Here is a 12,535-nt window from a genome sequence, read left to right as displayed (position 1 = left end):
TAACCTGAAGCCATGAGACTTCATGGGGTCCAGAATGTATGTTGGAACACTCCTGAGCCAAGTCCCTCCTGACTGTTTACCACTGTGCTACCACCTCTGGGTCTGACCTGCCAGTGGGATAGGACACATCCAAGGATGGTGGTGTCTGGGACATATTCATTCTCACAGAATCATGCCTTTCAGACAATGTCAGGCTATTGCTTGACTAGTCTGTGACACATCTCTCCCAATTTTGACATTAGTAAGGATATCTTTGCAGGACTGTTTCTGTCGTTGTCTTTTCTGATGCCGAGGTCGATGCCAGGTGATCTATCTGGTTTCAGTTCTGTGAGACTTTCTAGCAATTGGTATAACTAGCTTACTAAGCCATCTCAGATGGCAAGTGAAAACCAATCACATTGTTGTGGGTTTGGAGTTATACGTAGACCAGACCAGTTGAGGATGAAGGACATTGCTAGCCTGTGGCACCAGCAGTAATCCTGACAATCGACAATGAATTCATGGTCATCAGTAGATTCTTAATTCCAGGTATTTTTAAAATTGAATTCAAATTCCACCATCTGTCATGGTCCCCAGAGCCTACTAAGGTTATGGATTAATAGTCTGGCAATAATACTACTAGGCCATCACCTCCTTCCTAGATTTGGCCACATCCTGCCTTATTTTAATACGGTCTACCTTAAACCAATCCAAAATCCTCCTCTTGGAGCCCCATTTTTCATTTTTTCCACAGCAAAACTCAAAATGCATTGTGTCATGGAAATGCTGATCCATTGTCACTTTGACCCCCTGTCAGCTTCATTCCCTAAAACTAAGTCCAGCGTTATTCCATCTCTTGAAGAACCATCTGCATGTTGATATAAAATACTGACCTGTGTATTTCCAAGAAATCCACCTCCTCTTGACTCTTCATACAATGATTATTCCAATTTAATATTTGGATAGTTGAATATCCCTAACATATGTGTTCCCCTAGTATAACGCGTGTTTTGTCAAAGCAAATTGACTATAATGTGATTGGCGAATTTGAATGTTGTTTGGATGATGTGAACTTTCTGTTGAACAGATGCAGCAATTTTCTATAGCAGCTTTCTGTAGCGCAAGATTGCAGAGGAATGAACCATCGTGTAATAGCAGAATGCCCTGAACTTATCCTGTTATTGTTTTTACACCCTTCAGTGAATTGTCTTCATATCTGCTCTCAATTTACTTTTTCCCTAGAGATACATATTGAACTCCATTTAAGCTCTTTTTCTCTTGAACAAATGCACCATGACTTCTGCTTCACTAAATGAGTTTAAATTCCTCCCACTAGCAAACCTCCTACAAGGATGTTGGTCCCATTCTAGTTCAGATGCAGACCACCGTGCTTGTAGAGGTCGAACTTTCCCAGAAAAGGTCCCAGTGGTCCAGGAATCTAAAACCCTCCCTCCTGCACCAATTCTTGAATCACGCATTCATCTACTCTATTCTCCTCTTTCTTAGCTTGCTAGCCTGTGGCACCAGCAGTAATCCTGAGATTACACCTTTGAGGTCCTGTTCTTCAGTCTGCTGTCTAGCTTTCTGAACTCTTGTTGCAAGGCCTCATCCCTTGCTTTTCCTGTAATGTTGGTACCAATATATACCACAACTTCTGTCTTCCCAACCTCCGCCTTCAGGATGCCCTGCTCTGTGGAAGAACAGGACAATTAGTCCCAGTTTTGTTTTGCTATAGCCCTCTTTTTTTGTTTCCCCTTCAGTATGTATCCAGCTCTTATTTCAAATGAACCTAGTTCCCCAGCCCATTTAGGTATCGGAATGCACTGTGCAACAGTGCAATGGAGGCAGAGTCAGTTGTGAATATGAAAGGGAATTGGATGATTACCTACAGAGAAAAGAATTCCAGGTTATGGGGAAAAAAAACCGAATGGGTCTGCCTGAGGTACTCTTACAGCCGAACCACACACCATGTTCTTGGATGCTCTACTTCAGTGCTGCTGCCTGAAGTGTATGTTGGGAAAGAACTCTATTTCCTCCTCCTGTTTTTCAGTTGCCCATCAAACTTGAAATGTTGATTTTGAAACATTACCTACTGCTAATAAAAAAGTTTTAGTCATTAATGTGTGGGCGGCATGGTGGCACAGTGGTTAGCACTACTGCCTCACAGCGCCAGAGACCCGGGTTCAATTCCCGCCTCAGGCAACTGACTGTGTGGAGTTTGCACGTTCTCCCCGTGTCTGCGTGGGTTTCCTCCGGGTGCTCCGGTTTCCTCCGACAGTCCAAAGATGTGCAGGTTAGGTGAATTGGCCATGCTAAATTGCCCATAGTGTTAGGTAATAAATGTAGGGGAATGGGTCTGGGTGGGTTGCGGGTCGGTGTGGACTTGTTGGGCCGAAGGGCCTGTTTCCATACTGTAAGTAATCTAATCTAATTAACTTATTTAAAAAAAACTTATAAATGAGGCTCTAAAGTGCCTAAATCCAAGTATCCAAATATTTTTGGATTAGGAAACTTATGATATAGCTATTCTTTAACCTATCAAGTTAGTATTTTCTTGAAGGAAGGCTATTTGTAGAGACTGTTGTCTATTTTCAGTTTAAGCATTTGTTTAATATGTTAATGTAGTTGCAGTTTGCAGATTTTTGAAATAATTCTGTAAAGACATGTCTCTTAATATTTAATTTCCTAAATTTGTTATAATTTGTTTAGGAACCAGAGATCTGATCCTCATGCATCTGTAAGTGGTTTAAGTGAACAGAATAGTTCAGCAACTGAATCAACAAGCAGTGCCTCCGTGTCGACTGATGTGCCAGGTGAGTATTTCCATGTTTGGCAACATTGTGCTTTATTACACTGCAAAAGAAAACAGTATTCAAACTGAGTCCAGATCCGGACCTATATTTGAGATCTTTGTTTCAGTTAGCCATGTCTAGAAAACTCTCACCACACTGACAACTAGCTCTCATTTATACAACTAATTTAAATCCAGTTGACTCTTTATTAATTTATCCATTACCTGTTCTCTCATTCCATTAGGTCTCGGGCATTACTTCAGATCACTTTAGATAATCCTGATTATTAAACATCATTCGTTATATTAAAAGAAAAACACTGTGCCAAGGGTTGTGGGGAAAATCACCAGTCTCGGAGTCAGAATCGGGGTTCAACAACAGAGTTTATTGCACAGGGAAATACCGGAGCTCTGGGGAGAGAGACACCAACAGCACAGTGGTCAGCTGTGAGTCTTCTCTTAACCTGGAGCCCATGTCAAGATACTTTCATACATTTTGTAATATAATAGGTCAGTGAAGAGGTTATTGTCTTTGTAACAGAGTTTGTTTATTGTAAACATTGCAGAATCGTTGATCGTTTCAGTGCAGTCATTCAGTTCCAGCACAGCCCTTGTTAATTTCAGCCTGGTCATTCAGTTTCAGCACAGACATTGTCAATTTCAGTATCTGTGCAGAAGTCCATTACTGTAGAAATGGGTGCTAATTGCTCTTCCTAAGAAAGACGATTACTGCAGTGCTAGCTATTAGCACTTTGTATTGAGTCCATATCAAGCTGTTAGCATTTCTATCAAAGATGTTAGCTGGACCCAGATACTTCGGCAGGCAGTGTACGCGACTCATGTGTATTCTCAGTGGCCATCTTGTGTGTCTGTGTGCCTGGTGTCACTCTACCCTGTGCCATCTCCCACTTCACAAGCGATATAAGATACACATGAGTGAGAAAAAAGAGCTAAAGTACTGAATGTTTAGATAACTGAAAAGGAGTAGCCAGTAATGTGTTCCAGTGTACAACCTGTGAATAATGCCCTTGGCATAGTGATAGAAGGATCTGCTGAAACAGGACATCCATTTTCTGGCCCCATGGGGAAATCTCATTTGCTATGTCTCCTTGATTAACTAAAATTGGAAAGTACTTTGACATAATACACAGGAAGGAGTAAGGGCTAATTTCACAATACTTTGAGAATTGTACCTTGAACAGGACCCTGGCAGTCCACACCCGCGCCTTATACATAAATTGCTTTGTATAATTGCAATATACAGGAAGAGCATTATAAAGAAAAGAATTGTCACTGAACCACTTGGAATAATGTTGGGATAGATGACCTGAAGTCTGGTCAGAGACATTAGGTATCACAGTGTGGAAAGAGGCCCTTCAGCCCATTATGTCAGTGCCAGTCATTAAGCATCTGTCTACACTAATCCCATTCTATGAAGTTTTAAGTGTTCATCTAAAAAGTTCTTTAATATTATGATGGCTCCTGCCTCTACGTCCTTTCAGGCATTGAGTTCCAGATACCATCACCCTCTGGTAAAAGGATTTCTCTTTAAATCCTCTTAAACCTCCTGTCCCTAAGATTAAATCTGTGCCTTATGGTAACTAACCTAAGGGCAAAAATTAATTTCAATCTGACCTATGTACCTCATAATTTTGTACATCTCAAAAAATCTTCTTCACGTGGGCATCGTTGGCTATTATTGTCTGTACCTAGTTGTCCTTGAGAAGGTGTTGGTGAGCTACCTTCTTGAAACGCTGTTGTCCACTTGCTGTAGGTTGACCCACAATGCCGTTAGGGAGGGAATTCCAGAATTATGACCCAGCAACAGTGGAGGAACAGCGATATGTTTCCAAGTTGGGATGATGAGTGACTTGGAGAGGGGAAAGGGGGAACTTTGTAGATGGTGGTTCACGTGACTTATCTCTGCAAGTCTGACGACGTTGTCATTATTAACCCGAGGGCAGGTGAGGTTCACAAATGACTTCACTTTGTGACTTTGCTCCTTTTAACTTTGAATTTACAAGACTGGCATACAGGATTATTGATTTAGCTTGATCATTGCTTCATAGGTTATGGAACATTTCAAATCAGCCTGCATAGAGATCAGTAATGAAACCAATTATTTTTCATTACAAATGACCTCTACCAGGCATTCCTTGCACTTTCAAAACTCCCAAAACAAAACTGGCTCTTGAACTGTCCTTAATGAAATAAGATGTTATGCAGATATTATGACTTCTGTTTTGAGTTTCCATTACCTTTCCACTGTTAATCTCCAAATTAACGTGACTCTAATTATTTAAGTAAATCAAACTGCAAGCTTTCTAGAATTGATTCACTCCCAGAGTTGCTTATTAATTTCTTAACTTGATGCATGCATTTATCTACATTAAACTCTACAACCTAAGAGTTACATTCCAAATACTAACACTTGCTGAAAATATGTTGCTGGAAAAGTGCAGCAGGTCAGGCAGCATCCAAGGAGCAGGAGAATCGACGTTTCGGGCATGAGACCTTCTTCAGGAAAGAAGAAGAAGGGCTCATGCCCGAAACATCGATTCTCCTGCTCCTTGGATGCTGCCTGACCTGCGCTTTTCCAGCAACACTTTTTCAGCTCTGATCTCCAGCATCTGCAGTCCTCACTCACTTTCTCCTAGAAAATACTAACAGTTATATTGTAAAACACATGAACCGCAAACCCTTATATTCAGACCCACTGTCACTCCATAATTGCTGCACTTAGAGCAGAACAAATCAAGCTTGGGATGTTTTCTTATTTATAGAGGACAACTCTTCTCTGGATACAACTGGCTTGAGGAAAGCCTTGGATGGATTCAAGTGAATTGTTGGCATTCTGCTGCTGTGTTGAGGTTTGGCACAGCATTATGTAAAATAATTTCTAATTAACCTGTTCAAATAGTTGGGATTTGATTGTAGACCTTCTGGTCCAGAGGTAGAACTGTACCACAGGAAACACTGGGGTTATTTTATGGAGAGAAATTATCGATAGGTTGTAAATAACTGTGGGGCAAGTTGGTGGTAGGGGAAGAAAACAAATTTGGGATGCTTGTTGAAAGTGTGCATTTACAAATAGGAACCTAATTTACAAAATTTACATCCTCCAGGCACAACCTCTGACTGATATTTGACTGCATGGTGGCTCAGTAGTGAGCACTGCTGCCTCACAGCGCCAGGGACCGGGTTCGATTCCAGCCTCAGGCGACAGTTGTGGAGTTTGCACATTTTCACCATTACTGTGTGGGTTTCCTCCAGGTGCTCCGGTTTCCTCCCACAATCCAAAGATGTGCAGGTTAGGTGAATTGGCCATGCTAAATTGCCCTTAGTGTTCAGGGATGTGTAGGTTAGGTGCATTAGTCAGGTGTAAATGTAGCGTAATAGGTAGGGGAATGGGTCTGGGTGGGTTACTCCTCAGGGGGCCAGTATGGACTTGTTGGCTGAAGGGTGTGTTTCCACACTTTAGGGATTCTATTCTATTCTATTCTGATATTTCATTCCTTTCTTTTGGTTATGCTTTCTAAACTGGCATTCTGAATTGCTGAATAATTTCCAAGATCCAGGTAGTAATGTAATATATTATGCAGTGCATGAATGTATTCTAGAAACTTCCTTACTTTAAATAAAAGTCTTGCATGAGATGGTGCCCTTCACAGCAAAGGATAATTCAAAATAGCTTATAAGCAGTGACACTGTTGTAATATGGGTGACCTAGCATCATGTGCTGGCGTTTAGTTCCACATGTTTGCTAAACGTAGAATGTAGAACAGTACAACACAGTACAGGCGCTTCGGCCTTTGATGTAATGCCAACCTTTTATCCTACTCTAAGATCAGACAGACCTGCATACCCTTCATTGTACAATTTTTCCTGTACCTATCCAAGAGTTGCTTAAATGTCTCTAATGTATCTGACTCTACTGCCACCACTGACGGTGCATTCAACGTAGCCACCACCCTCTGAGTAAAGAACCTACCTCTGACATTGCCTGTAAACCTTCCTCCAATTACCTTAAAACTGTGCCCCCTGACATTTCAGTCAGGGGAAAAAGTCTCTGGCTATCCACTCTATCTATGCCTCTCAATATCTTGTACACCTTTATCAAGTCACCTGTCATTCTTCTTTGCTCCAATGAGAAAAGCCCGAGCTACCTCAACCTTTCTTCATAAGACATGCCCTCCAGTCCAAACAGCTTCCTGGTAAATCGCCTTTGCACCCTCTCTAAAGCTTCCACATCCTTCCTATAATGAGGCGACAAGAACTGAACACCATATTCCAAGTGTGGTCTAACTAGGGCTGTATAGAGCTGCATCATAACATCGTGGCTCTTAAACTCAATCCCTTGCTAATGAAGGCCAACACACCATACAGCTTCTTAACAACCCTATCAACATGGGTGGCAACTTTGAGGGAGCTATGGACATGGATCCCAAAATCCCCCTGTTCCTCCACACTGCCAAGAATCCTGCCTTTATCCCTGCATTCTGCATTCAAATCGATTTTCCAAAGTGAATGACTTCACACTTTTCCAGGTTGAACTCCATCTGCCACTTATCAGCCCAGTTCTGCATCCTGTCAATATGCCATTGCAACCTACAACAGCCCTCCACACTATCCATCACTCCACCAAACTTTGTGTCATCAGCAAACTTACTGAATCACCCTTCCGCTTCCTAGGAACTAGAAGTTGAAGCTAAGCCCATACTTGCAAGCTTCTGTATGTCCACTTTGAGATGTGATTGTGCAATTTCCAATTAGAAACTATTTGTTAAATAATCCAGACTATGCTAAGAGTTCCACAGAAAACTTATTTAAAATCATCAGCTGAGTCCACAGTGACCTTTACATGTTTTAGAATCTACATATATACACACTCAGGAGTCTAGTTAATGTAGGCAAAATTAATTTTGCATACACATTGCACCTTTTTCAAAAAACGGGGACAATGGAAACAGTGAAAACCTGCTGTATCCTGATGGTAACCAATCAAAGTGTACTTGCCTGGTCTGTGAATGAAGGTTAATACTTGTTTTTGCTGTATCTTCATGCCAATGATCTCCCAACAAATCAGTAACTTCTCATGTTATACAGAGTAGTGTCTTTTATTGCAAATCTCTCATATCCCCAGTTCTGATGGGTGCAAGTCAAAAAGCTTCACCTTCTCATCTTGTTTTACCAATTGTAGAATCATACAGTTCAGAAGATGCCCTTCAGCCCATCCAGTCTGAATAGCCAAAAGTACACTACTACTCATGCTTGTCCCACGAGACCTATAGCTTGAATGTTTTGATACTTAATGTGCTCATCCAGGTACTTTTTTTAAGATTGTGAAGTTTCTCTCCTCAACTACCTTCCAGTTGGTGCATTCCAGACCTTATCATCTTCTGGATGAAAACTCTTTTCCTCAATTCCCCACTAAACCTCCTCATATTCACTTGAAAATTATGCCCCCTTGTTATTGATCCTTCGAGTAAGGGGAACAGCTGCTTTCTATTCACTGTCATGTGAAGGTGTTGGTGTTAAACTGGGGTGGACGGGATCAGAAGTCACATGATACCAAACCATAATCCAACAGGTTTATTTGAAATTACAAGCTGCCCCTTTGTCATGTGAAGTGATGCGAAGCACTCAGGCACAGAATTTATAGTCAGGGAGATTAAAAGATCATACAAATGGTGTGAGTGGTGAGTTGACAGGCCAAATAAAAGATCTCTTCAGGTGATGGAGAGTGCCAGATGGTGTAATTAATCAAGAGCTGAATAGTAGATGAAGGGATGACCTATAATCCCACTAATTGAGGCAGAGAGATATTGCAAAAAAAATTAAAATCCTGCTGGTTCTAGAAATGAACCAAATGATTGGAATAACATGATAGGTATAAGAGTCACATGCGAAGGGTTTAACCAAAATAGCAAGTCATCCAAAACTGTACAAACAAATTAAGGTCTAGTTCATAACAAGTTATGAAGGCGATGATGTTAAAACAAAATGGTAAGGAAGATTTTACAGATACAGAACAGTATGGTGGGGGGGTCATATGTAGCACGACAAGAACCAAAGATCACAATTGAGGCCGTCTTCATGGATATGGAACTTGGCTATCAGTTTCTGTTTGGCGATTCCATGTTGTTCCATGTACCTCGAAGGACACCTTGGGGGATGCTTACCTGAAAATCAGAGGCTGAATGACCTTGACCACTGGAGCCTTCCCTGGAGGGAGGGAACAATCCTATCTGGCGATTGTTGTGCGGTGTCGATTCATCTGTTGTCATTATATCTGCATGGTCTTGCCAGTATACTGTGCCTCGCGGCATGCTTGCCTACAGCATGCAAGGTAGACAGCATAGGTCCAGTCACATGAGTATCTGCTGTTTACGTGGTTGACAGTGTCACTTCGTGTTATGGTTGTATTCATGTTGACGATCTGGCATGTCTTACAGAGGTTGCCGTGACAGGGTAGTCTGGTGTTGTGGTCGATGTCCTGAAGGCTGGGTAGTTTGCTGTGAATGATGGTCTGTTTAAGGTAAGAAGTGGAGGTGTAGGGATGACCTTGGCGAGATGCTTGTCTTCGATGACGTGGAAGGCTATAAAGAATATGGCATAGTTTCTCTGCTCCGGGGATGTACTGGATGACGAAGGGCTTGTATCCTGTGTCTGTCTTCTGATGAGGTCGTTGCATTTTCTCACTGTGACATGTTGGAACTGGTGCTTGATGAATTGAGCATTGTGGGCCGTTCTTATGAACTGTCTTTCAGCATGTTTAGGTGTCTGTCACATCCCTCATCATCTGAGCAGATCCTGTGTACAGACCAGGCTTGGGTCCATAGGGGTGGCTTCTTTAATTTTTTAGGGTGGAAGCTAGAGAAATTCAGCATTGTGAGGTTATCTGTGGGCCTGTGGTAGATTCTATCTATCCTGTCCTCCCCCTCAAAACTTGATACCTGTCTGTCACTTTTCCCCCTTCAACTTTCTCTTCTGCAAAGAAAATAACTCAAGCTTATCCAGTCTTTCTTTTTAGCTGAAATGCTGCGTTCCAGCTGTCATCATGGTGAATGTCCTCCAGTACAATCACATCCTTCTGGTATTACGCAGACTAGAACTGTGCACAGTACTCCAACTGTGTTATAACCAAAATCCTATAACATAATCTACCTGCTCGTCTAATCGATTCCCTAACTGATAAATGTAAGCATCTGTACACCTTCTTAACTACTTGTTAACTTGCCCTGCTTTTTTCAGTCATCAGTGAAGAAGCACTCCGAAATCCCTCTTCCTCTGAGCTTCCTAGTTTTATGCCATTCATTGTGTATTCCCTTACCTTGTTCCACCTTCCAAAGCACGTCCCCCATTTATCAGGATTAAATCCCATCTGACCAATCTATCTATTTCCTCCTGTAATCTAACACCACCTTCCTCACACCAGCCTCAGTCTCACAAACAGCCTTCTACCACCAAACTCTGCTTCCTGTAATTAAGCCAATTTTGGATTTAACTTGCTAAGTTACCCTGGATCCCACGAACTTCATTTTCAGTTTCCCATATGGAGATCTTGAGGAAGATTTGGTGAAATCCATATAATCTACCTTAACAGCCCTACCCTCATCTAAACACTTGGTCACCTCCTTGAAACATTCCACCAAGTTCGTTGGGCAGAACCTGCCTCTGACAAAGCCATACTGACTATTCCCGATCAAATCTTTCCCCTCTAAATGGAGGTTAATTTTCTCCTTCACCATTTTAGCCAGCAGTTTACCTACTGCTTCTGATCTCTGATCTATCTGTTCCACCTTTATAAGAAGGGTGGTACAACATTAACTGTCCCTCAGTCCTCTGGCACCTCCCCTGTGACCACAGACAATTTAAAGATTTGGGTCAGAGCCCCAGTTATTTCCTTCCTCGTCTTTCAGCCTGGGATGCAACTCATCTGGACTTGGGGATTTGTCCACTTTTATAAATTTGCCAAAGCCCTTACTATCTTCTCACATCTTGTATCAATCAGCTCAAGAACTTCATGAATTATTTCTTGAATCCTGAACTTTTATCTCCCTTCTTCAAAGTAAAGCTAGATGTGACCTGCTCATTTAACGTTCTACCAACATTCCCCATTTTTACATGCAGATTTTTCTTTGGTCCCTAATAAACCATACTCTTTTCCTGGTTATCTTTCCCTTATTCTTTCCCTTGATATAATTGTACAATGTTTTTGGAGCAATATTTAATTTCTACTTTGCTCTTAACTTTTTTTTTCATACATCAAGTATTTATTCAATCCCATTTGGAAAAAAATGTGACTGAACCTGCATCAATCACTGTATAGAATAGTGAATACAGAGCATTGGAGAAAATTACTGCAGATGCTAGAAACCTAAAATAAAACTAATTGCTGCAGTGTCTATGGAGAAAGAAACAGGTAATGATCCAGACCTGTGACCAGATGAAGCACAGATTAGAAATGACCATGGAGACTAGCAAGAGCACGTGGGGAAAGTCTGTGATAAGTTGGAGGATAAGCAATATCGTGATGCAAAGCTCAAAGGAATGCTAATGTGATAAGGAAAATGGGTCAAAAGGAAATGCAAATGGCAGAATTCTGAATAGCTGCTACATACATTTTTTAATAATGGAAATGAATTAGAACAGAATTTGTTTCCAGCATCCTTCTGACAATACATTCCAGAACACATCAGCTCCACCCCCCTCCCCACCGTCTCCTGGTACTTTTGCCAGTAGTCATAAAGCCTTTGGTTACTGACCCTTTTGTCCTCGAAAACAATTTCTTCTTATTTATTTTATTAAAACCGCTCATGATTTTGGAATCTCCTGTTTTCCTTCTCTGCTTGAATGCAGGAAGAATGTTCCCAATACTGCCATTTTCAGAACCAGGAGTCACTCCAAAGATGATACAGGTTACGCTTTCTCAGACTGAGATGAGAAGCTTCTTCACTCCGACTGAGTGAACCTGAATTGTCTACTACAAAAAGCAGTTGAGGCCAAAGCATTGAATTCATTCAAGAAAGAGTTAGATACAGTTCAAGGGGTATGGAGAGAAAGCAGGAACCAGGTACTGAGTTGGATGATCAGCCATGATCATATTGAAATGGCGAAGCAGGCTCGAAGCCCGCATGACGTGCTTCTGTTCCTATTTTCTATGTTTCTATGAAAAATGTGACAACCACGAGATATTTGGTTAGATGATCAAACCTCTTGGTCAAAGATTTTAAAGATTGTCTAAAAGATAGAAGTGAAATAGAGAGAAGGAGGATTTAATTGGAGAGGGAGTTTCAGAGCTTCAGTCCTTTGTAATTGAAGGAATGACAAGCAATGGTGGAGTGACTAATACCTCAATTTTACAATGAGATGCCAGTGTTGATCTGGGGTAGACAATGTCAGAAGTCACCCGATACCAGGTTATAGTCCAACAGGTTTATTTGAATTCACACGCTTTCGGAGTGCTGCTTCTTCATTAAGTGCAGTGAGGGAAGCACACAGGCACAGAATTTTTATACAAAGAGAATGGTAAGATAATTCCAGGTTGTTCAGTTTGGGCAAGTTTTTTTTTAACCGGTCACACACACAGTGAAGCTGAAAAGCCAGAATGATCAGCTGATCACAGGCTCTAAGCTTCTAAGGCGAGTCATTGAATCCCTACTTTGTGGAAGCAGGCCATTCATCCCATCAAGTTTGCACCAAGTCTCCAAACAGCATCCCATCCAGCCCCTCATCCAACCCTGGATTTCCCATTGCTAATCC

General features: G+C 41.5%; 1 protein-coding gene across 4 annotated transcripts in view; it reads left to right on the top strand.

Annotated features, from left to right (window-relative positions):
- Positions 1-12,535, top strand: part of wdr21 (WD repeat domain 21) — a 104,666-nt gene that overhangs the window by 23,222 nt on the left and 68,909 nt on the right. For 3 of the 4 annotated variants that reach the window (XM_087990183.1, XM_087990182.1, XM_087990184.1), the window contains exon 3: positions 2,689-2,792. In XM_087990183.1, coding sequence (XP_087846309.1) covers positions 2,689-2,792 — 104 coding nt within the window. Of the gene's footprint in view, positions 1-2,688; positions 2,793-12,535 lie in introns of those variants that run through there. The other variant, XM_087990185.1, reaches the window with a different exon arrangement.

The sequence above is a fragment of the Chiloscyllium plagiosum genome, unplaced genomic scaffold (assembly GCF_037043375.1).
Source record: "Chiloscyllium plagiosum isolate Xiang-an unplaced genomic scaffold, Cpla_swu_hap1 HiC_scaffold_8, whole genome shotgun sequence".
Taxonomy (NCBI): Eukaryota; Metazoa; Chordata; class Chondrichthyes; order Orectolobiformes; family Hemiscylliidae; genus Chiloscyllium; species Chiloscyllium plagiosum.
The sequence above is the reverse complement of the archived record's forward strand: the minus strand, read 5'-3'. Positions and strand labels throughout refer to the sequence as shown.